Raw genomic sequence first — 24998 nt, 5'->3', positions numbered from 1 at the left:
AATAGATTGCTTTGTGGAGCGCCATGATATGATAGTACCTCCATATGTAAATACGTAGCCGGTTTGAGATCGAGCTTTATGAGGATCAGATAAATAACCTGCATCTGCATAACCAACAAGGTCTGCACTATCTTTGTTAGCATAAAACAAACCCATATCAAGAGTTCCCTTTAAATATCGCAATATATGCTTAATCCCGTTCCAATGTCTCCGTGTAGGAGAAGAACTATATCTTACTAGTAAATTAACAGAAAATGCTATGTCAGACCTTGTAGCATTAGCAAGATACATTAGTGCACCAATTGCACTAAGATAGGGTACTTCGGGACCAAGGAGTTCCTCGTCCTCTTCTGGAGGTCGGAACAAATCCTTATTCACTTCAAGTGATCGAACAACCATTGGTGTACTCAATGGGTGCGCTTTGTCCATGTAAAAACGTTTTAAGACCCTTTCTGTATAGGCAGATTGATGGATAAAGATCTCGTCTGCTAAATGTTTAATTTGCAGACCAAGACAAAGTTTTGTCTTTCCAAGATCTTTCATCTCAAATTCTTTCTTAAGATATTCAATTGTCTTTTGGAGCTCTTCTGGAGTTCCAACAAGATTTATGTCATCAACATAAACAGCAAGTATAACAAATTCTGATGCCATTTTCTTTATAAAAATACATGGACAAATAACATCATTTATGTAACCTTCTTTCAGCAAATATTCACTAAGGCGATTATACTACATGCGCCCAGATTGCTTTAAACCATACAAAGATCTTTATAATTTGATCGAGTACATTTCTCAAGACTTTGAATTATATGCTTCGGGCATTTTCAATCCTTCAAGGATCTTCATATAGATTTAGCCAAATAAGTCATATAGGTTAAGACTTGTATCTAAATGGTACGACATCTTCAAGTGTCTGGACTGCTAGTCCGATCCTCACAATCGTTTACAATATTGTGCACTATATTGTATTAAATGTATCGTCGACGATCATTTTGTGTCAGTTCCGAAGCGACATAACTTGTGGAGATCTCATCACTTTCTTTATTTTCAGGTACCTGAACTTTTCCGGGAGTTTCATGAAATGTTATGTCGTGGGCTCTTCTAGAGCATATTTCCTCCTCATTATGATCATTTTGATCATTAGCTCCTACTATTTTTCAAGGATTGTTACCTTTGGAACCGATTGGTCTACCACGCTTCATGCGTACAGTAAACTCTATCCTTCAGGGACTTTAATTTTAATAGGAGCATTTGCAGCTGAAATATGATATTTAATTTTAGATCAGCAAATACTTCTGACATTCGACTTGAATTATCTTCTAAGTGAGGATCATGATAATTCGATTCATATAGCATATTTTTCAACTGTTTATTCCATCCCCCAAATGTTAGAAAAACTAACATATATCCCCAATCATCTTTGGAAAACATATCTTTGTGTATTATGGTAGAGAAATTAATCATATACCACGCAACAAAAGATAGTAAAAATATTTGGTTTCTGATCCTAAACCAATTGAAGGGAGGATTTATCATATATTGTTGATCTGATGCATACAAGTGCTGCTATATGCAATTTAGAAAATCTTAGACCAACACATGAAGCTTTGTTCTCATAAGCAATGGTTTAGACATTAATAGGAGGTATTCAGTGCTAAACCAACTTGGATATAAACCAGCATTATCAAGATGAACTGTCTTGATTTCATAATCTGAAAATTATGCTCTTAATCGAGAAAAGCAATTCCAAATGCCAAACTGCAGGTTGACAATAATTACACATGTAACCATCTCATATATGCACCTTTAAGTGGTTCACATGATAGGTGACCCATATTCACCTTTTATAATTTCAGAATCAGGGGTCTTAGTCCCAACTTTAGCTGGTATAATCAATTCATTATGAGAACAAGCAACACATGAGAATTCCTGAAGAATCTTCTAGTTCTTTAGTATATGCTTATCTGAATTCTCAAATAGCTCATTTAAAAATGGCAAATGAAAACTTCAAGTTTATCATGTCATGTGCTATCTCTTAGTAAACTTCTGGTTTACTATGGCATAAACTTTTGCTTTAGTAAACTTCTAATTTACTGTGATACATGATATAGTACAAATTAAAGAATAAGGTAGGTAACTTCTCACATACATATTATTTTACCCCCTATGATTGTGGAAACATGAAGATTATCAATCTTCCAATCATTTGTAGTCTCAATATGATAGCCATTTGTATTAGTAAACTTCAGGTTTACTACAACATATGTTTTGACCATAATCATATAATATGAATGACATATTTGTATATAAGCTCTTCGAGAGCCTTAATTTATTATCCACAATCTAATATTTATCTGGCACTACTGGTGTCATATATTCTTTAGGCAAACATTTAGCTCTTCAGGAGTTATTGATACATTTTGTACTATCAAATATTGCTCGGACACTGCTGGTGTCATGAGAGAAAATCACAATCAAATAAACAATGTAAAACAATTGTTTAAGCACACGAAAACTCTTCTTCATAATATTTTTCCACTTCATGAGACAATTTCAACTGTGTTACTTCTTCAGGAGCAAATTTAAAATACGAAATATTGAGTATATATTCTCTCAATTATATTAACTCTTCTGGAGGTGAATTGTAATGTATTCACATCAAGAGCGCGTTCATATTTACTCGACTTATTAGTATTGTCACATTCACTTCAGGGAATGGATTAATGTTATCAAAAGTTCTCATCCTTCAGGAAATCGAACATAATTATCTGAATGCGCATTAATCACATCAAATTGTGATGCCTCAACCTCTTTTAAAATATTTACTACTTCAGGAGCAAATCGGGGCGTGCATTTAATATAGAGAATATTTATGTAGCTTATCTTCAATTGTAACTATAGAAAGCCTAAATTATCACTTCTGGTGATCATAGACATATACCACTTCTGGTGGTTAACAAAATATAATTACAATGAGATATATGAAATATAACTACTTCTGGTGGTTGTATATTTCTTGCAAACTCTGCTAGAGTTTAAGTTGATCTAATAATATTATCCATATTCTTTAAAATGACATAAATAAGATATATTATAGTAAACATCATTATCAAATCATAATTTTTCTTTATGTACAACAATTACATAACCATACTATCTATTACAAATAACAAAAATTAAAATATTTACATTTCTACAGATTCACCACCGATTACATGACTTGTTTCTCCTTCTGGGAGTGCAAAGTAATCAGCTACATCTAAATGCATGAAGTCTAAATTATCTTCAGAAATAAAATTTGCTTCAGCATTTTTCTCTGTCTTCTTCAGGGAGACTTGATAAAGCTCAACCAGGTGCTTTGGCGTACGACAAGTACGTGACCAGTGTCCTTTTCCTCCACATCTATAGCATGCATTTTCTACATTTGGCGCTTGCACCGCTTCATGCTTTTGTTCCTTCCTTTTCCACTGCTGGTGGTGAGGAGGCTTCTTTGGTGCATTATTATTACCATGATTGGGGTTTCTTCCCCGACCACGACCATGACCACGACTGGGGCCACGACCTCTTCCACGTTTAGCTTGGTGGAAGTTCGTCTCATTCACTTCAGGGAATGGACAAGAACCAATAGGTCGACTTTCATGATTTTTCATTAATAGCCCATTATGTTGCTCTGCTATAAGAAGATGTGAGATAAGTTCAGAATACTTTTTAAATCCCATCTCTCGATATTGCTGTTGCAGGAGCATATTCGAGGCATGAAAAGTGGTGAAAGTTTTCTCCAACATATCATGATCAGTAATATTATCACCACATAATTTTAATTGGGAAATAATTCTGAACATAGCAGAATTATACTCACTGATAGATTTAAAATCTTGTAGCCTTAGATGAGTTCAATCATAACGTGCATGTGGAAGAACGACCATCTTCAGGTGGTCATATCTATCTTTCAAATTATTCCACAGTATGACTGGATCTTTAATGGTGAGCTATTCCATTTTCAGGCCCTCATCAAGGTGATGGCGTAGGAATATCATTGCTTTGGCACGGTCTTGGTTTGATGCCTGATTTTTATCCTTGATGGTGTCTGCCAGACCCATCGCATCAAGATGAATTTCAGCATCAAGCACCCAAGACATGTAGCTTTTGCCCGATATATCCAGGGCTACAAATTCAAGTTTAGAAAGATTTGACATTATTTAGGAAAAGAAAGTTCTTACCTCAGATACTTTCAAAATATTTGCTCGAGATGGTAGAGCTTCGTGCTGATAACGTGTTATAAAACAAAGACTGTAAAGTAAAGACAAGTATATATAGAAACTGATATATTATTCGAACTCAAACTAATGTACATAATGAACTGAAATCTCTTCTATTTATAGAAGAAAGCAAGCTGCAGTGTAAGCTACTATAAGCTGTTGTGTAAGCTGCTACTACAAGCTGCTGTGTAAGCTGCTGCTGTACCAGATATGGATAATCTTCTACTGAGAGCAATATTTATCCATAACGGAGTACTGAATGGATAAGCTTATTATACCCGGTATGGATAATCTTCTACCGGGGGTAATGTTTATCCATAACTGGGTACTGAAAAGATAAGCTTATTATACCCGATATGGATAAACTTCTACTGGGGGTAATGTTTATCCATAACCGGGTACCGAAGTGATAAGCTTCTTCAGGAAGCTTATTTCCAATATAGTACTAAATAGATAACATATTTACGGTGGAGTCCCATATGGATAAGCTTCTTCAGGAAGCTTATTTACAACGGAGTACTAAATGAACATCCATAATATAATATATTTATAACACATGGGAATTTGTGGTGGATTAAGGATCAGTAATAGTGTATGCGGTATGCCTAACATAAAAAAAACAGAGACGGATCCGAGATTTCAAGACGATGAGTATACTATTGTAAAGAGGTGAATTTAAAATTCATATATGACGGGTTTAACTTTAGGCTCTTATCATTGAACCCATAACACTTCTAAAAACATTGGATCAAAATTATATTCTTTTAAACTTTTAGTGATTTTCACACGTGCGCGCGCGCATATATATGATCCGTGTTAAAAAAAAGACCCGTCCGGAGTGAAATTTGAACCGCTAATTTTACTAGGTTCACCCAATAATTATTGTACTACCAAAATAATATTCACGATAATAACAACAAAACAATAATATAGTACTGAGATACGATAATCAACAAGAATAGAAAGAACAACAAAAACACATATTTAATATAGAAAACCCTTCTGAATAAGGGAAAAAAACTACGGGCCCGAGAGGAACAAAGTAATCTACTGTAATGAAGAATTTTACGCTCCATAATCCCGAATAAATACTTCAAGAATCACTATACACTAAACACACTTGACCATTATCCAATTTTCACCCAAATGCAATACAAGTGGTAATTCTTCACAGTATATTAGTGGAACGACTAGACTCAGTGCACTTGATTTTGTGCTTCACCATTATCATTCCCCAAAATGCAATACCAAGTGGCAAGCAATTCTTTATAGTATTAGTGGAAAAGACTATCTTTTACAGTTGTTGGCATTTCCTAATTTCTATTTATGATTGTGATTGAAGTATCCTTATCAACTTTACCAACCCTGGAAGGCTAGAACCAGAAACCAACCTCATGTTTTACAGAATTGCATGGTTAAAAAGAGTCCACAGCTGCCCAATTTTAATATCTTTTTGCTTCTTACCGAGGTACATAAATACTTTAATTATAGCTACTTGTTCACACAATCCTACAAGTTCAAAAGAAATAAACATTGTTCACTCAGCTTCGTAGAACATGGTCTATCCGTATAAGCATGAATAGCAGGTTAACGATCATCAGGAAAATACTCGAACTATATCCGAGAATATTAAACAAGAACTCAAGACATAAAATATTGCAACGGGTAAAAAATTTATTTTAATGAGCATAAAACCAGCTTTTTTGTCGTTTCACTTTATAGGATAGGCCGATAGGGTCACAGAAAAAAAAAACACAGAGCCTAAGAAGCAAGTATGATGAATACAATTTAGTCGTCATCTCCATTAGCTAACAATATACTCATGTATTTAAAAAATGATTAATAAGTTGCCAAATATTGTACACACTCAACTAATTGGTTGACAAATAAATTGCACGGATTTGTTAAGTTCATATATAGTCAACTAATGATTTGAAAATAAACACTAGAGAATCCTCATAGGGAATCTTTATGGTCAAGAAAAATTTAGCTGTCATGCCTCCCTACTGACTTACCTAGTGTGATGAACCTACTACAAAAGGTTGCTAACAAATTGTCCTTTTGTCATTAGCTACCCTATTAACGTAGCTACAAAGAAAAAGGGCGCTGTTTCTTGAATGAGTAAGCAATGTTTGTGCTTTATATATATACTCCTAATTCATGCAATTGGATAATCAAAACACTAATAATCTTCACTTGTTTCTTTTCAAAGAAAGCTACTAAACCGCTTGTAGAATAAAATCTTGTTCATATGGCGCCTAGAGTAAATCATGTAGCAGCAACTCCTCTGTTGTTTGACAAAAAGATCAATGGGCAAAGACCACTTCCTAAGAGAGGGCAAGTTAAAACAAGGATAGCAGCCATGGCGTTGCATACGCTGGCGGCCATATTCACCATGGCCGCCACTCGACGTTCAAATTCCGCCTGCAAATCCTAGTCTTGAGGAGCTAAGGATGATCATGGCTCAAAAAAATGTGTGACATATGAAAAGCATGAATAATCCTTTATGCGCGAGATAGCAATGACAGGAGGTTGACTTGTCAATGTCGAGTGACCTCAAGGCTTTTAGAGAGTTTTGTGTAGTATTAATTTCATTGATTTCTTGTATTTAGACATCTTTTCTTCCTAATCTTGCAGGAGATTGATAAGTCAGAGTCGATGGTCGAGTGACCTCAGGGTTTATAGAGAATTTTGCATAGCGTCATTTTCGTTGATTTCTTATATTTAGACATCTATTCTTCCCCATCTTCTGACAAATTTCCAGTGTCCATTTTCACCTAGTAAGCGAAGTTCAAATATAAAGATTAAATCATGTAACGGAATCTGGCCTTCTCTTATTTTTTTGGAAAAAATGACACTATATAGGCGCTCTCAAAATAATTAACACACACACATACATATTATATACAAATACTATACACTTTTTTGACTACCGAATGTAAATAATTTCTGGAGCAGGCTAAAAGTGAAAACCCCCCTCTTTTTTTAAAGCTTTTGCCTATCCATTTGCGTAACATCCTCCTCAGAAACAACTCATACGACACCACCGTCTTTTTTGGTTCTTTAGTCATCCAGTTTATGAAAAAGATTAAAATAACATACTTTAAAAGGAAAAAATAAAATAATAAAGAAGAGGATAAGAAAATAAGCAGAAAATAAAAACCAAGAAATAAAGAAACCTCATGTTATCTTGTACGTACATTGTTACGAGACCATCTTGAAAACTGCTAAATTAGGGTCTATACAAAGTAGGTACCTTAAGTACAGAGCAAGGCAGAGAACATCAAGGCAACAATTTTAGGGAAGGAATAGGTACACCCCAACAGTTCCTTTCCTCAATGCCAAGGCATAAACCAAAGTCTTTACACTTTCTCAATCATGGGTTCATAAATAGATTATTATAGTTTCTATAGTGCTGCTATATCAATTAAAAATGGCATTTTCAGGCCAACTTCTCCAACATATTTTATGGTCCAAACCAGAGTTTAGCCGTAGCCGGAGCATTCCTCTGTTAAAGACTAACCATGAACCAGTTAAAATACTATCACAACGAAAACTTGATATACGAGGCATCAAGAGAAAATCTAACTGTTTGGTTACATTTTCAATGTCAAATCCTTTTTCAATGTCACATCCTGATAATGACACAAGTCCGTGTTCTCCATCCGACACAATCAAGAAATTCTACTCTAGTATCAACAACAATGACCTGAACCAACTAGCACTACTCATATCTGAAGATTGTTTCTTTGATGATTTCTCCTACACTCGACCATTCAAAGGGAGAAAGGTAACCTCAATCTTTCTCTCAGAAACATGAAACTATAGTAACTTTGTCTGATTCTTGAAGCTCCTATTTGCAAATATATGCAGGAGGCTATGAAATTTCTGGAGAAACTAACCACATGCATGGGTAAGAACACAAAGTTCTGCATTGAACAAATATATGAGGGAGTTCATCTTACAACTGTGGTAAACTGGCACTTAGGTAAGGCCAAAATCACTTATTTCTCACGTTTAGCGAAAATGCATATAAATTGAAACTTGAGAAACTATTTTTTGGTAAATGCAGAGTGGAAGAAGAAACAAGTTCCTTTCACTAGAGGCTGCAGCTGCTACGAGTTATCAAGAGATGGTGAACAACTAATTATAAAGTAAATTTCAAACTTTTCTGAAGCCATGTTAACTTTTAAGACTATTACTTTGTCCTCCGCACAAGTACTAAACGTTCAGAAATGGCAATTTATACAGGAAAGCTCAAGTAATCATTGAATCACCAATCAAACCAGGAAGCTTCGCTTTGGTATGAACATCACCAATCTTCTATATTTCAGAAAAAGCGCAAATTATACAATCTAATTCATCAATATGAAGTCTTTGTTCAGTTCCTATTTCATTAACACACATGGTGTTCATGTTCTCGACAAAAAGCAGGACGTGTTCCAGAATGTCATTTCAGTATTTGATACTTTCCCTGAGGCAGCATGTATGTTGATTTCTTTAATATTCTTTATACTTTCACTAACAAGAGAACGAAAATATTCTGAACGGGGCAAAATTTTTTTCCTACGCAGGGTTGTTCTTGATGAATCCCCAAGTGGTACCAACTATCTACAATATGGTTCTCAAGCCAAGCATAGGTCCGATTATTGCTTGGTACCGCAAGTTATGGAGTATCACAGTCACCATTCTTACACTTATCTACAAGTTATTCCTTTACATTATAGAGATGTTCCACAAGTAGAAGATATGCACAGCTTGCCAATTCAAGAAGCTGGACAACATTTCAACGACTTATTTTTCCTACATAAAGATAGTAGACAAAGATAGACTTCACATTTAACAAGACTCTAAAACCTTCAAAAGTTTCTTACTTCTATAGGCAGAAGAAAGCATATGGCATTAACCATGTCAGCTGTTAATCATCCTTGCTATCTCGTCTCGACCATGATTCAAGCAATGAAAGAGCAACTAGAGGTCCAAGGAAAGGAGGGATTGGAGGTGGCCTGCTAAAAGCAACAAGGGGTTCAATGTTCTCCGCCTTCATTTGGGCTTCTCCGGCATCATCATTTGCTTGCTTCTTAGGGATCATTGTTCCAACTGTATCAATGTCGCCATTATTCAGTTTATCAAAACGAATACAACAGTAAATCAAGTAGTCAAACACCAATATCTTTAACTACGATTTTCTTGTACATTTGTAATAACAATTCTATCTTTATCCAAATTAATATGACACTCTTTTTAATTTGGAATGTTCCCAAAATACTCGTCACAATTCCAGTGATAATATTATTTTATACAATTTTCCAAAGATTCAAGAATTCAAATTCATTTAAATGTCATATTTTAAACATTTCCGCGCCAATTTTTCTACCAAACTGACTTGTCATACTCACTCTGTTCCAACTTATGTGACGCAGTTTGATTCTGCAACAGGTTTAATAAAGAAATGAAGACTTTTGAAACTTGTAATCTTAAACTGCCACAATATTTGGGTACATAAAATTAGTTTAAAGTTAAATGATTAAATTATATCCAAATATAGAAATATGTCATTTCCTGGAATGGACTAATAGGAAAATAGTGTCACATAAATTGGAACGTACGAACATATTAGTTAGACATATTCTCTACAACCACTAATATAATATAAGTCAAATTAACATATAAACTTGTATCTAGAAAAAAATCTAAATAAAGTGGAGTGAGTATTTGTTATGTACGTAATTTTATAATTAGTGCTCGTACATAAAGAAAGCATAACATTGAAAAATTACCCAATTTTCCTCCAGCTGGAAATATGGTTTTGAATTTGGTTAGAGCAGGAACTAAAGTTTCCGTTCGAATCATCGGTTCAATTTTTATTACCCTTTCACCAAAATCCTGCAAATCATGGAAAAAAGGTGTGAAAAATAAAGAAAATGTTGAATTTTAGATAAAACGGGGAAAACCCATGACTAAAAGATTGATGAAATTACAGAAACCGTACCAGAAAATCTTAAATTCTTTCGTCCCAAAAACTGATCCTGCGCCTTAGTAGAAGAGAAATGTCAGCAGTTCGAAGGTGGTCGGATATTGTGAGAACAAAAGAGTTGGAGAATCTTCTTGAAAGTTCAAATGGGCCTATTTAAATATATTAAGAAAAATAATTAAATGACTATTTTATCTAGTGTGAAATCAATTTCTAAGGGGTAAAAATGACGAATGACATTTCACTAAGGGCCTTCGTACTTTTAATATAGTACTAATCTTAGGGTATGCGCGTTGCGCGTGTATCCTATACTAATAAGTATAAAATTTTAAAGAAACACATAAATAATAATGTGCTTGAGTTCTAAAATAAGAAAATAAAAAACATTCGAAAATAGCCCATATTTGAAGCATTTATCTAGCTTAGCCCATATTGTATATGTTATGAAATTTACTTTTCACCCGGTAGCCACAACTTAAAACAACGGTTTTAATATTTTAAATTTCAATTTCTCTGTTTCTCTTTCTCTCTCTTCCTCACGCTTTTCTCAGAGACGACGATAACCGACCTCCATTGTTAGGTTCAAGTACTTTTTCGAGCTTTCAATCTTATTTTCAGGTAATTTTCGTTTCATTTTATGCTTTACCACAATTTTTGTTTTATTTTTAATTTTTTTCTTTTCTGATTATGCCTATTTTCTTACAATGTTGTTATGTTTTTCGTTTGATTTTGTGTTCCTTCTATCTTCGTTCTAGGAACTTGATGTTTCAGTTTGCATGGTTTGTTATTTTGCCTTTTAGGGTAGATTTTTTTTTGTTGAGTTTTGTTACAATTTGGGAAAATTGGCCTCTGTTCTGTGTTCATGGCCTTTATTTCTGGTTCACTTTTGAGTTTTGTTACAGTTTGATTTTTGTGTTTTCCTTCAGTTGTCTTCACTTTTGTTAAAGCTTTGTTTGTTTGGTTTATTATAGAAAATGCGTTCAAAAATACTTGCTTCTAAAAGCAAAATGAAGGTTGCTGGAAAAGGCGTTAAGTTCGATTATGCGAAAAGATTGAGGGAGTTGCCCTCAAGCCCTGATTCTGAAGCTAATGTAAATGTCCAGGCACCAGATGATGATTTTGAGTCTCTTGCTCCTCCTAAAAATTCGCAACAAGAGAGCAGTCAAATGACTCGTTCGCAAACGAGGAATTCTCCTACTCCAGTTAAATCATCGAGGGACTTACCCTCAACCCCTGCTTCTGAAGCGAATACGTATGTCCAGGCTCCCGATGATGATGATTTTGAGTCTCCTGCTCTTACAAAAAAGTTGCAACAAGAGAGCAGTCGAATGACTCGTTCGCAAACAAGTAATACTCCTAGTCCGATTAACATCGTTAGAATAAGGAGTAAGAAATGTGGGAGACCTGAAAAATAAAAATAAAAAGCTGAAAGTTGATTTGGTTAATGAAGATGATATAGGCCCCAATGTTAAACCAAAAAGGAGAAAGATCAAGGCCGATTGTGAGAGTGGTCTTGATTGCATATCGAAAGAACAAAGGTTTGTTATTCGCTGCAAATTGAATGAGAGAAAAGTTACGTTGATGGTATCCCCTGTGTTGCTATTAATTTATACATGCTTATACAATTTTATACAAAGTTATACAACTGTTTATACATCTTTATACAAGTACTGCTACACTGATTTATACATTTTTATAAAATGTTTTAGTATAGTTTTTGTTCCTGATCTATTTCTTGTTATTTTTTCATATGCAAGGTTGGGGACTTCTATATACAACTAGTTGATCATTTCCACAACAGGATTAGTTCCCATACTGAAACTAATATTGTGAGCATTTTGAAGCAATGTTTGACTGACATGCAGCTTCAAATGTTCCGTGCTAGTTGTTTTGGGTAATTCTTGGACCTCCCTCAATTTAAAATTCAAAATCAACTTACTCATTGTATATTATTGAGGGAAGTCATCCCAGGATGGGAAAGAGAGTTGTGGGTGAAAATTAATGGGTTTTTGCTGCGTTTTGGCATTGGAGAGTTGGATGTTATCACTGGTTTGAAGTGTGTAGAAGACGACACCACTTTCTGTGATAAACCAGATGTTAATAGGTTGCTAAAAGAGTACTTTCCAGGAGATGGAAAAAAGGCTATAACGAGGGGGCAACTTCTTGATCGCTTCAAGAAAAAGGACTGGAAGTCGGATGAAGATGCGTTCAAGATGGCCTTGATGGTGTTTGTCCATCATTTCAGATTCTCAGATGCCAATAATCATGGTATCAACAAAGATGATTTTGATATTATTGAAAGTGGTCAATATCAGACGTATGCTTAGGGAATTAAGTCATTTGAAGATATTTTAAAGACAATGAGGGACAGACAGTGTGACTATTTGACAATGTATAGGCTTGGAGGTTTGCCACTTGCATTACAAATATGGTTTTTTGAGTGTTGCTCTATGGTTGACAAGCATCTAGCTGTTCGCGTTGGCACAAATGTGCCACGTATTCTTAATTGGAAAGTGACTGAAACTCCAACATATGCGGATTTGACTGGCGGGGTGATCATGTGTAGTATCGACAAGGTAAACATTTTGTACCATAATACTTCTTCATATATGATTTCAGTTTTTCTGTATGTATATTTATGAATATGTCACAATTTCCTTTTTCTACTATTGTAATCTAGTTTTTCTTCTTGTAGTTGAACTATAGGAACATTTCCCCTACTCGTGAAGAGATGTCAACTCGGAACATTGACACGTTTTTTGAAGTTAATGCCTATGATATTGTATCAGGGGAGGTGTTTGTGGTACCTGCCTTTCACACTGATGATTCTGTCGTTGCATCTCCACCTTGTCCTCAGAATATGGAGCAACAGTCTAAACGACCTTATCCTCAGAATACGAAGCAACAGTCTAAATGACCTTTTCCTCAAAATATGGATCGACAGCCTAACCCGAGTTATGATCCGTTGGTGCGCATTGATCTGTTGAATGCTGAAGTTGAGAAGTTGAGGAGTGCTGTTGGAAAGGTACTGGACATTTAGCTTTTCTGTAGTTTATTAGTACTTTTTGTATATACATGGTTTTTTGGTTATAAATATGGTTGTTGATTTGCTTTTTTGTTTTTTTTGTTGTAGTTGACTTATAGAGTGACGACACTCAGCAATTATGTAGCTTCTTCCTTTGAAAAAATGTTCAGTTTTCTGAATATGAAGGAAATCAAGCAAACGAGGGAGGATGTTACTGATTCTAAGGTAATTGTTTACTGATAAAACCAAATCACTCAACAGTTATGCCTTCTCTGAATCATCACTCAACATGCCTTCTCTTTCTATTGTTTTTATTAGATTCCTCAGCGCGTGTCTGATGATAATACATCTGGTCTCGGCGATTTTGATGTCTATCAATATGATGTTGTTCCTAACTTTGTCAATCAAGTGAATCAAGATAATGTGCTAGCTGACGAGGGAGTTACTGATGGTGTTGATCATGGTATTTGTTCTGCATTTTATCTTTTTTGTCTGATTTTTCTTTTCTTCAATTTTTTGAAGTTTTTTATTATGTGTTTTCTCTGTCTAAGGGACAACAGGTGATGTCAAGGGTGACACATTTTGGGATAACATTGACGATGAAGATTTAGCTGCACTACAAATGTCCCAAATTGTGCTTCACAAACAATCCATCATAGACGTAGAAGATGATTACATTTCTCCTGAACAGTCAGTTCGACAGAAAATACCAGGAAAATAAGCCAAATCTCCATATTTGCCAGTTTTTTATTCGGGGGCATAAGGATCGGCGCACAAGCTCATTTTTGATATCAAGCATCCTTTCACGATCAAAATTGTTGATTTTGATCCATTGTCGCCATTGGCTAAAGAGTTTTGCGCGTTTGTTAATAATGAGATAGATACGAGGCGAAGGTATCTTCACTTTCTTTAATCTTTCATGTTCTGATTTTATACTTGTCAATGAATGTAGTTCTGATTACTTTTTATTTTTTGTGATTTGAAGTGCCAAAAATATATATCCCAATGAAGTAAATAAGCTTGCGGAAGCTTTTACTTTTGGCTCGTGTCATGTGAACACGAATGATTAGTTCCACTCACTTGCATATTGTGGTTGACCTTTGATTGACACGGTATTTAATCAATTTCTGTTCTAATGCCTTTTTTTATTTGTTGCATATCTTTATTGTTTGAGACCCCCATCGTGTATACATAGCTTTGTATAATCACAATATAAGATTGTATAACCTTGTATAAATATATATACCTCTGTATAATAGTATATAAATTTCTATATTTAAAAAATCTGGCAGTGATGGTTGTTTTGTTTTATTTCTTGTCTCAGTACTTGGATGTCCTCTTTTATTATTTGATGAAGAGGGGTAAATATGGGCCGAGTGTTGCCATGCGGTTTACTACAACCGACTTTGCCTTTGGTAACAAAATTAACTCCATGTATAAAGATTTCAAAGTGAATTAAGATCCTTCAATGATTCCTGAAGGGCATGAGATAGAAGAGTACATAGAGGATATTATTGTGATGCAAATGTACAGTGGCACATTGTTGACCATGTCTTATTCCCTATCTATGTGAAGCGCGAAAGAGCAAAATTGGGCCATTGGGTTTTGGGATTGTTTACGTTCATAGATAAGTGAATCCACATCTATGACTCTAACCGTGGAGCTATTAATGATAGACTTGCTTTGGATGCTGCATTACCTTATGCAATTTTGATACCTTACTTCTTGAAGAGTTCTGATTTTTATGTCGAGAAGAAGGACATTAATTGGAACAATGGTGCATATACCGATAGATCCCATTCTGATGATTTGCAGATTAATTTGGTTAATAATGTGCCCCAACAGATCAAATGGTAGGTTAATCTCAATTGTTTTACTATTTTACTATTAGTGTACCTTTTTTAATCTGATTTATTTCTTTTTAATTACAGTGATTGTGGTGCTTTTGTTGCTGGTTTTGCTAAGTATTTTATCATTGGTAAGAAAATTCGAAAAGATAATTTTGACATTGAGACACTTCGCACCAGGTGGGGATCTCTGTTGTGGGATTATGGAAGGAAAAAATAATAGTCTGGTGCAATTAGTGGTGATGAAATCACAGGGAGACTTTTCAGGAAGAGGACGAGGGGACGACCGAAAAAGTAGTTCTATTTTTTCCATTTTACTGTAGTTTTTCTATGTATCAGGAGTTGTTGCCTAGGTTTGTCTAAGTACTATTATGTTACTTGTGAGATAACCTTAAAGGATATTATAGATGTTTTTATTTTTGTGTAATTTGTGGTAGTCATTACACATTGTGGCTTGTGAATGAATTATATTTTAATGAATATTTCAGTTGCTTTTGTCCTTTAACAAAGTATGTATTTTCATTGTGGTTAAAGTTTTGTTAATGTAGCAGAGTTTATACATATGTATACAATAATATACATAGTTATACAAACTTATACTCTCATTTATACATGTGTATACATATAATACCAATGATTGTCAGCAGTTCTGTTTTGTATTTCTACAATCTATCAATATATTTAGTGTCATTAAAAATAGCAAGACACAATTATTGGATAATCAAAACATGTATAATGAAACATCTCAATTGCCTGTGAAACTTAACTACTCAACATTTGTAATTCTATTGTTTGTGAAACTTAACTACTCAACATGATAACAAATGTAATAGTAAGTGTTATGTTTTCAACTATTTATTTTGGTCGATTCCTATATATTTTTCTATTGTGACCACCTTCTCCACACATAGAACATGAAAATGCCCTCTTAGACTCTTTTTCTGAAGCAGGTTTGAGTCTTTCCTTTCTTGGCCTTCCTGCATTCCTTCTCCCTTTAGGTGGTAGGACCACATCTTCCATCATCTCTGTTGGGATTACCCATAAACTCTCATCTGGCATCAGATTCACTGGAAATTCATAAGTTCTAAGGAGTTTATCCTTCTTGTAGTAAAAAGAGCAATACTGGCCAGGTTTCAGCTGCAGGTTCTTCAAAACCGCCCAAGCATGCGGACATGGAAGTTCTTCCATTTGAAATTTTCTGCAACTGCATGTTCCCTCTTCAAAGCACACTATGTTTCGCCTTACCCCTTCAAACACAGTATATAACTTCCGTAGAAGGCCTCACCTGCAAAAGTTTTTTTTTTAAAAGTTAAAGAACATTATACATTATTATACAGAATTATACAACCTTATACAAGCAGTAAAATGCAAGTCAGCAGTGCCAAGCATCCTTATATTTGATTCATTTTACCGTCATTTGCTCCGATGCAATCAGATTTTCCCGAAGGAGTTTGTTGTACTTTTCGCCAAGCTCTGTAGATGTCTCCATTGCACTTTTTCTGTTTTTGTTGTTCCACTGTTGTGGCAAATTTATCATGTACTCCAGCAATCGCATTACTGGTAACTCTCTAGCATCCTTGTTTGCTGCATTAATTGACTTTGCAATATTGGAAGTCATTACCATCGACCTTTTCACTTTGGAATATGCCCTAGACCACCTTTTGTAGCCAATTTCGAACAAGTAAGGCTGCACCCTCGGATCAATTTTGCACATCTCTGTCATATGGTACTCAAACATTTCTATAGTGTAAGCTCTAGCCAAAGCAAAAAAGATATCCTTCAATTGTTTGTGATGTTTCTTGAATGTGTGCTTTACATTCTGCCACAAGTGAAACATGCAAATACAATGTGGTACTTCTGGGTACACAGCTTTTGTGCAATTGAAGATGCTTTCATTTCTATCTGAAACTATACACATCCCTTCCCTAACTCCAAAAGTACCCTTTATCTGGACAAAGAACCACTCCCAAGATTTGTTATTCTCCGAATCTACAATTGCATATGCAAGTGGAAGGATTTTTCCTGTTTATACAAAATAGATATTAGGATTCAGATAATTATACAAATCTTATAGACAGTTATACACAATTATACAACTTTATACCAACTGCAAATTTTATAAAAACAGCAGTTGTGAAATCCTATACACTTTTATACATGAAACTACAACATTATACAAACTGCAGAAACAAGGTAGATGCAGTCAACTCACCAGCTCCATCCTGTGTGCAAGCAGTCAATATGGTACCCTTATATGCTGCTTTAAGGAAACTTCCATCTACAACCATTATCGGTCTGCAATGCTCCCAGCCCTAAGCATCCATCTTCTGATTTGTGCATAAAGAAAGCATCCATCTTCTGATTTGTGCAACTTTGTAACTGTTCCTGGATTTGTTTGCTCCAACATATAAAAATACTTCGGCAACTCCTTATATGAATCACTCGGACTCCCTCTTATCATTGCCATTGCTATCTCTTTAGCTCTCCATGCTTTCATGTAGCTCACTTCAATCCCGTGTTGCTTTTGTATGTCCTATATTATATCATTTGAGGTGTAAACTTTTTTTGGATTAACATACTTGTCCTTGACTATACTAGCAATTACATCCAAAGTAGCTTGACGTTGTGTTAAGTATATTTCACCATAGTCGCATGTGTGATTACTATTGTAACTTCTCACTTTGAATATGTTTGCCTTGAAAACGACAGAAGATTTGAAACTCCAAGCACAATTGTCATCCATACACATAAGGTGATACCTAGGATTAAAGATCATCAACTTCTAAATACACTTGTATACAAAAATATAACTACATATATACTAATTTTAATACCTATATACAAATATATACTACTTTATACATATTTATACATATATATAACAGAATATACAATTATTTACATACCTTATTGCGCTTGATCTCTTCACCTTGAATTGGAACCTCTCGCGTACAGCCAAGTTCTTCATCATACTGACAACTATCTCTTTATCCTTACAAACTTGATCTTCCTCAACAAATTCGTTCAATATATCATTTATTATACCCGTGTTTTCACTAAATTTCGTATTTTCAATAAATTCGATATCAATAATCTTAGTGCTATAAATTGTGGATACATCTCTAGAATTTGAACTTGTAGCAACCAAACAGCTGGAACTTGTAGCAACCACACAACTAGAACTTGTAGCAACCAAACGATTATCATAAATCTCTTTCACTGTAACAAACAAGGGATATTCAGTGAAATTCAAATTTTTCTTTTTTAATTCAATATACACCTTAACACCTGTATCGTTGTAAATCAGGATCGGTGGCAAACCAACATTTGGGAGAAAGTTAATCTCTATTGTGTTTAACTCACGATCAATCCTAATCTGTTCCGAAATAGCTGCAACTAAATTGTTGTTGCTGAATGTTGACTTGATTATTACACAATCGCTGACGAAATTGATAAACTTGTTTTCTTTCCATTCACCACTATGAAGAACGTAAACTGGAAAAATCTCCATCGAACAAAAAATTAAAATCAAAATTGCAGCAAATATGAAAATTGCGCTGATTTGCAGCAAAAAAAATTTCACTTTTCGTGTTTGATTTGTTGTTAATTCGAGATGAAGTAGAAATTCTAGGGTTTTTGGAGCTGCATTGATCGCAAGATCTCGTTTTTTTAGTATTTGGGGAAGAAGATTGGAAAGAATCAGAGAAAATCCAGCTGAAACAAAGAAAATCCCGCTTCTTACTCCCCAAAAACGGAAATAACACCCCTTTTTTCGGATATGGGCCTCTAATTTTTGGGCTACTCAATTGTAAATTGAAATATGAGCTATAAAGTTGAAAAGGAGGCAACCCAGTTGTTTTAATATGAAATTTTCCCTAAATAATAATGCACTTAATTTTAGTTCGATGAGATTAAATTATTTGTTTAAGGTAGAATTAGTGTGGCAACAATTAGTTAAAGAGAATAGAGAAAAGTTGTTGAGAATATTATATGACATATTCAGTAATGGTTAAAGCCATATATATATATATATATATATATATGTGTGTGTGTGTGTGTGTGTGTGTGAAGAAAGGAATCATAAAGGTAGTAAATAAATAAAAAATCACAACTTAAATGAGATAAAAATTTGAACATATGCCTACGGAAAAGTCTCTCTCTATATATAGAAGAGGGAATAGAAAAGGTGACTTACACCTCTTTTTGGCCAAGGATCCTATTTATCTTTTTTCTCTTTTTTTTTTGGCTTTTTCTCTCATTTTTATATAAGTAAATTAGCTCAATAATGACTTGACTCTCCATGATTGTCCAATTTTATTTTACTCTTTAAACTATTAATGTGTTTACCCACATGAAAAAGGAAATATTTACCAACAGTTGTATTCCAAAAATGACGGTTACGATTCCACCGTTTCATAAACTTAATGCTTACTAACTATTACTAGTATTAGTACCCGCACGATGCGCGAATAATTAAAAATACGATCTACACCATAAAGTTTTTAATATGTTAGTGTTAATACCATCTTTACAACCAAACATTAAAAATATTTTAAGACTCCAGTAAAACTTTCATTCAATCTCCTAATAAATGTTCAATAAAAAATACTGATATATACTATACAACTTGTTTGATATGAATGGTCCACGAAAAATAATGATACTATACAATTTGTTTGATATGAAGCAAGTGCTTAAGAGAACTTTTTGTAGCAAATGCTCATGATATATTGCAGTGCATTTTCCAAAAGTTGTCCTCTATATTGAGGCAATATATTATGTCAAACATTAGCTTATTCAGAATCAAAATGTATGCGGCAATGCATATGCAAAAACTAATTTCCTGCTAAGGCTCTCTCTTTATTATTGTCTGACATTTGTGGTAATTGAAACTTTTTTACTCTTTCTACCATTCCAAAAGCTTTTTCTATTAGCCTAACACTATCTAAAGTCAAAGCTGAGGTAGAAAAAGGACAGGTCAACTGCGGAGAGCTGATAAATTCAGTTATTCAAACCATAGATAAAGACGGTGGAAGGGTTGATTATGCTGAGGTGAGAACTTAAACAATAATAATATATTTCATATGGATATAAATAATAGAATACCAACTGAGAACTCAATTTGTTCCCAATATCAAAAATTGATGAAACCCCTATAATTTTCAGTTTCAATATATGCTTGCTGGTCTTTATTTCAGATTGTTTGGTCCAACCACAAAGTTTTTCATAAAGTACAATCCCATTTCATGTATTTTTATTTTGAAAATACGCATAACATCTCTTCCAAATAGTTGCATGAATTCGATCTCCCCAAAATAAAAAATGCGGAAAGAAATTTAAGTTAGTAAAGTGCATAAGTTGAAAAAATACATCACAACTCAAAAAAAAATAACAACATGTAAAAGAGTATGCACCTTTTCATCTTGAATTAATTCAATTGAATTAGAATTTTCGGGTTTCTCTCGGTTTGGAATGTGCCATAATCTAACAACACGAACCTTCAAATTCCAACTCATTTTGGACATTGAAATTTCGCTGATATAGTTATAGTTTGGAGCCATACTTTGCAGAAGTTTGTGTGAAAGCTAAACCCTAAACAATATAGAGAAGCCAACCCTAAAGAAAAATTGCTTAAATAAAGATTTTGTAAGGAAAGGCTATCATAGTAAATCAATTTTTATGTATATGAAATCCTAATATTTAAAAGGGCATCGGTAAATCAATTTGTATGTGTGAGTTCTGAAAAAATGATACGAATCTTTCAGTTTTTAGCTTTTGGCATTTTTTAATTTTCAACGTTTTTTTTTGTGGTTATTTAAAATTTGTTAACCACCAAACTTTATTTTTTCTTGTCTTATTCCTTTGTCCTCCTGTTCGTTTTTTTAATACTATTTCCTTTAATATAATATAAATGTAATATTCAAAATATTTATTTAATTATTTCTTTCTTAAAAAAGAATACATACCATAACTGAATTATACACAAAATTTAATTAAAAATACCTATAATAATGTATATTATTCGCAAATAAGGTCAGATACAAAGCTTGTACTAAATATAGAATTATTATTTCAACTTAAAATTAATGTATAAGATACAAAACGAAATTTTAATTGATTCTTTCTCAAAAAGAATACCTACTATAATTGAATTATACACAATATTTAATTAAAGAAACCAAAACTCATAAATAAAAAATGTTCATTTAATTATTTTTTTAAAAAAAGAATACCTACCATAATTGAATTATACACAAAATTTAATTAAAGATACCAATAATAATGTATATGATACCTATATTAATGTACATATTGTTCACAAATAAGGTCAGATACAAAGCTTGTACTAAATTTAAAATTATTATTTCAACTTATAATTAATGTGTAAGATACAAAAAAGAAATTTTAATTGATTCTTTCTCAAAAAAGGATACCTACCATAATTGAATTATACACAAATTTAAGTAAAGATACCTATAGCTATAATATATTTGTTTGCTTAATGAAAATTGCATCCCTCTTTGTGTACGTCCAACATATTCTCAAAAAGAGAACATTTTTAGTTTAAAAAAGAATAAATTATACACAAAATTTAATTAAAAATACTTATAGTAATGTATATGATACCTATTTTAATGTATATTGTTTGCAAATAAGGTCAGATACAAAGCTTGTACTAAATATAGAATTATTATTTCAACTTAAAATTATTGTGTAAGATACAAAATGAAATTTTAATTGGTTCTTTCTCTAAAAAGGATATGTACCATAACTGAATTATACATAAATTTAAGTAAAGATACCTATAGCTATAATATATTTATTTGCTTAATGAAAGTTGCACCCCCCTTTGTGTACTTGGACAGATTCTCAAAAAGAGAACATTTTTTGTTTAAATGTTAAAATAATTGGCTTTGATTAATTAAAGAATAAAATTCAATTTACAGAAAATCTTGAACTACTACTTTCATTAAATATTTTCCATTTATAATCCAAATATTTTATGTTGTCTTAAAATTGCCAAGTGACTTCATTTTAGCTTGCCACTTGGCTTAACCACAATGCATACTACTCTCCTTTTAATATAATATAGATGTTACAAAAATAGTCTATTACTTAACTTCCACCCTTTCATATTCAGCATTTATGAGGAACAATAATGAATGCTAAAGATTCACATCCGACATTTATAAGGTATTAAGGTCCTTCAACGTTTTTAACATCAATCCCATATTCTGGTGGCTAGCGATGATGGGATTGTTAGCTTGATGAATAATGTTCTCGAAAAGAGAGTGAAAACCTCATCAGATGTCTAGTAAGTTTGTTCATTAACTTTTAAATTATGCCATACATTTTTTCTAAAAAAAATAAAGAAAGAAAAGTGAATAAAATAACAATACTTTTGTATTTTCTGCATGTGGGAACTGGCTGCTTAATTCTTTTTTTCATACCGTATATGACTAATAATATGAAGCCAATAATATATGAGGTTATTTTTAAGAACTAAGTTATGCTGTTGCTTTTCAGGGGGGAGTGTCTTTTTCTTTATGCGATATATAATCTGTGAGGTTATTTTTGTTTACATATTTTTTTAGTTTTATCATTCGGTATCGGGAACTCAAATATTGATTATGTATTATTATAAGGGAAGACGGAAGCTACACTGAAATATAGTTTTCCTGTAATGGAAAGAGTAAGCGAGAGGTTATTTTCTACTTCTTGAACTTCTAATGCTTGTGGTCGGGGGAAGAAATTCAAAAATAGCCATATTTATAACTAGTCGTTCAAAAATAGCCCAGTTTCAAAAGTAATAGAAATTTAGCCACTTTTCATGTAAAGATAAATCTGAGCGAAAACACTGTTCAAAATTCGGAAAATATGCCAGTATACTCCAGCATATTATACTGGAGTTCCAGGATAAGTATGCTGGAACTCCAGCATAATATAATGGAGTTCCAGCATAAGTACACTAGAACTCCAGCATAATATACTAGAGTTCCAGCAAGTATAATTGTCCAGTATAATTTACTGGAGTTTGGAGTACCGGTGCTCCAGTCTCCAATATATTATACTGGAGTCAGCAAAGTATACCGGTCCAGCATAATATGCTGGAGTTCATACACAGGTACACCGAACTCCAGTATATTATGCTGGACCGGTCTCTGTTCCAGCAAAATAGTGGCTATTTTTCATTGATTTCGTAAACGCTGGCTATTTTTGAATGACCAATCCGAAAATTGGCTATATCGTGCTATTTTTACTGTGGTCGGTTCACTTCAAGCCTCAGCAATATTGTAGTTCTTTTTGTGTTTGATATAATTGGGTATATGGATTAGGTTTTACTTTTTTTTTCTTTCATTATGTGTTGTCGTCCTTTTTACTTGTATAGAAAAGAAGATATATATTTATAATTTATATACATACACATTAAATGTCAAAAATATCACGATTTAAATTTTGTTACACATACAACACATAAACTGATCATTATTCAATGTGTGTTGTCGTAATACATATATAGTAAATGCCAAAAATATCGTGACTTAAATTTTGTTACACATACAATACTTAAATTGATCGTATTTTTTTTTTTTAAATAATTTTCTCTTTCTTTACCCATCTTTTAAGAAAAATTAAAAATAGTACCACCTTTAAAGATATACATTTCAAGTATCTCTAGAAGACCAAAAACTCTTACGCAGTGAAAAATTAAGAAAAATTATAGAACTAATTGTAGATAATTAGAAAATAAAATTTAATTTATTTAAATTTTAAATGAATCTTAACACATTTCTTATATTTGGGTATTAGAATAGAAACACTACGTATATTTAAGTTTTACTGACCGCACGAAGCGAGGACAATTTCACTAGTGTTGAAATAAAAGAGGAGAAAGAATGAATATGGGGGCACAATTGGGTCTTTTCAAGTGCTCGCTTAAACTTTACTCCTATTTTTTTTCTTTTTATTCCATGGACCAGTTTGTGAAGATTCGGCAGTGCAACTATCATCTCTTATCCGATTTATGAAAATAAATAAATTTGTACTAGCTAATTTTGTTTTACTTAATAATGCTTGTTTTAAAAATTTTTTCACAAGAACATCAATTCAAATCACTAAATCATGATAAATAGTAGATTGAATTAAATATTTTAAAGTTTCTTTTTTGCACATGAATTAGAATAAAGAGTTATAGCTATTTCACATAATTCAAAATAAGTAAATAATTTACATAAACAAAAATATACTCATTGTTGTGTTACATCAATATACTTTGTTGTTTTAGGTCCAAAAGCTTCTAAGATATAATACTGCAATCTAAAATTGGAAGAAAGAAAGTACAAGAAATAGATAATACCAAGTTAAGAATATAAAAAGAAATGAAAACCAGAAGCAAAAAACACCGATAACAACAAACATATCAAACTATTGATATAGCAAAGTAAAAAAAAGACAAAAAAAAAAAAAAAGAATCCAAAACAAGACCTTTTTTCAAATTGAAGCAACAATCAACCATGGATTATGAATGCACCACAAAGTAAAAGATAAGAAAATTGACTCTTAAAGATATAATAAAATCATTAAGCATAACTAAAATCCAAGTTAATAAATACAAATATGTCATAGTTCCTGTCTAAGAATGCTTAGTAAAATAAAACCATACAATCGACAAAGTTCCTGTTGACTAATATTGTAATTGACTCCAAAGCCCTAATAGGAGGATTAGCCGTATATAGTTTGTTATAACATACTTCAAATAAAAAAAGGAATTCTTATAAAGTAAAATCTTATTTGATTTTAAAGTGCTAAATTTAGGATTTTTTTACCTAGTTCAAATAAGGAAAAATGTAGTAATCACAATTTTAGTTGTTTTTAATATCCTAAATATTAGA

The 24998-nt window shown here is 32.9% G+C and overlaps 3 protein-coding genes and 1 long non-coding RNA gene across 5 annotated transcripts; 1 reads left to right on the top strand and 3 right to left on the bottom strand.

The window, feature by feature from the left end:
• The first annotated feature begins 7572 nt into the window (after positions 1 to 7572).
• Positions 7573 to 9507, top strand: LOC107824303 (uncharacterized). 2 transcript variants are annotated; one of them, XM_016651052.2, is made up of 6 exons: positions 7573 to 8049; positions 8133 to 8247; positions 8332 to 8413; positions 8511 to 8562; positions 8694 to 8745; positions 8834 to 9507. In XM_016651052.2, exons 1-6 carry the CDS (start codon positions 7693 to 7695, stop codon positions 9001 to 9003), a joined length of 828 nt encoding a protein of 275 aa, XP_016506538.1. In that variant the 5' UTR covers positions 7573 to 7692; the 3' UTR covers positions 9004 to 9507. The 2 variants fall into 2 exon arrangements, with proteins under 2 accessions (XP_016506538.1, XP_016506537.1); XM_016651051.2 differs by having other exon boundaries at positions 8694 to 9440.
• On the bottom strand, positions 8929 to 10390 carry LOC107824304 (uncharacterized). The gene is made up of 3 exons (XR_001656826.2): positions 10252 to 10390; positions 10040 to 10145; positions 8929 to 9359 (listed from the first exon to the last, which is right to left on the bottom strand). It is a non-coding gene; the product is annotated as an uncharacterized LOC107824304 (long non-coding RNA).
• Positions 10391 to 15960: 5570 nt separating this feature from the next.
• Positions 15961 to 16293, bottom strand: LOC107824300 (uncharacterized). The gene has a single exon (XM_016651047.1). It carries the CDS (start codon positions 16291 to 16293, stop codon positions 15961 to 15963), a length of 333 nt encoding a protein of 110 aa, XP_016506533.1.
• Positions 16294 to 16354: 61 nt separating this feature from the next.
• On the bottom strand, positions 16355 to 17393 carry LOC107824301 (uncharacterized). Its single transcript, XM_016651048.2, has 4 exons — positions 17318 to 17393; positions 17210 to 17212; positions 16517 to 17127; positions 16355 to 16390 (listed from the first exon to the last, which is right to left on the bottom strand). The coding sequence occupies exons 1-4, from the start codon at positions 17391 to 17393 to the stop codon at positions 16355 to 16357; spliced, it is 726 nt and encodes a 241-aa protein (XP_016506534.2).
• Between the last annotated feature and the right edge of the window lie 7605 nt (positions 17394 to 24998).

Source organism: Nicotiana tabacum, chromosome 1 (genome assembly GCF_000715075.1).
Source record: "Nicotiana tabacum cultivar K326 chromosome 1, ASM71507v2, whole genome shotgun sequence".
Taxonomy (NCBI): domain Eukaryota; kingdom Viridiplantae; phylum Streptophyta; class Magnoliopsida; order Solanales; family Solanaceae; genus Nicotiana; species Nicotiana tabacum.
Note: the sequence above shows the minus strand (reverse complement) of the source record. Positions and strands in the feature narration are given on the sequence as shown.

What these genes read in the sequence shown, in the direction of transcription:
- LOC107824303 (XM_016651051.2), top strand. Translation starts at nt 7,693, where the DNA reads ATGGCATTTTCAGGCCAACTTCTCCAACATATTTTATGGTCCAAACCA. An exon ending in TGTGGTAAACTGGCACTTAG is followed by an intron (nt 8,248 to 8,331) that starts GTAAGGCCAAAA and finishes TGGTAAATGCAG; the next exon opens with AGTGGAAGAAGAAACAAGTT. An exon ending in AACCAGGAAGCTTCGCTTTG is followed by an intron (nt 8,563 to 8,693) that starts GTATGAACATCA and finishes GACAAAAAGCAG; the next exon opens with GACGTGTTCCAGAATGTCAT.
- LOC107824300 (XM_016651047.1), bottom strand. Translation starts at nt 16,293, where the DNA reads ATGGAAGAACTTCCATGTCCGCATGCTTGGGCGGTTTTGAAGAACCTG.
- LOC107824301 (XM_016651048.2), bottom strand. Translation starts at nt 17,393, where the DNA reads ATGGTTGTAGATGGAAGTTTCCTTAAAGCAGCATATAAGGGTACCATA. An exon ending in TTGCATCGGAGCAAATGACG is followed by an intron (nt 16,391 to 16,516) that starts GTAAAATGAATC and finishes AAACTTTTGCAG; the next exon opens with GTGAGGCCTTCTACGGAAGT.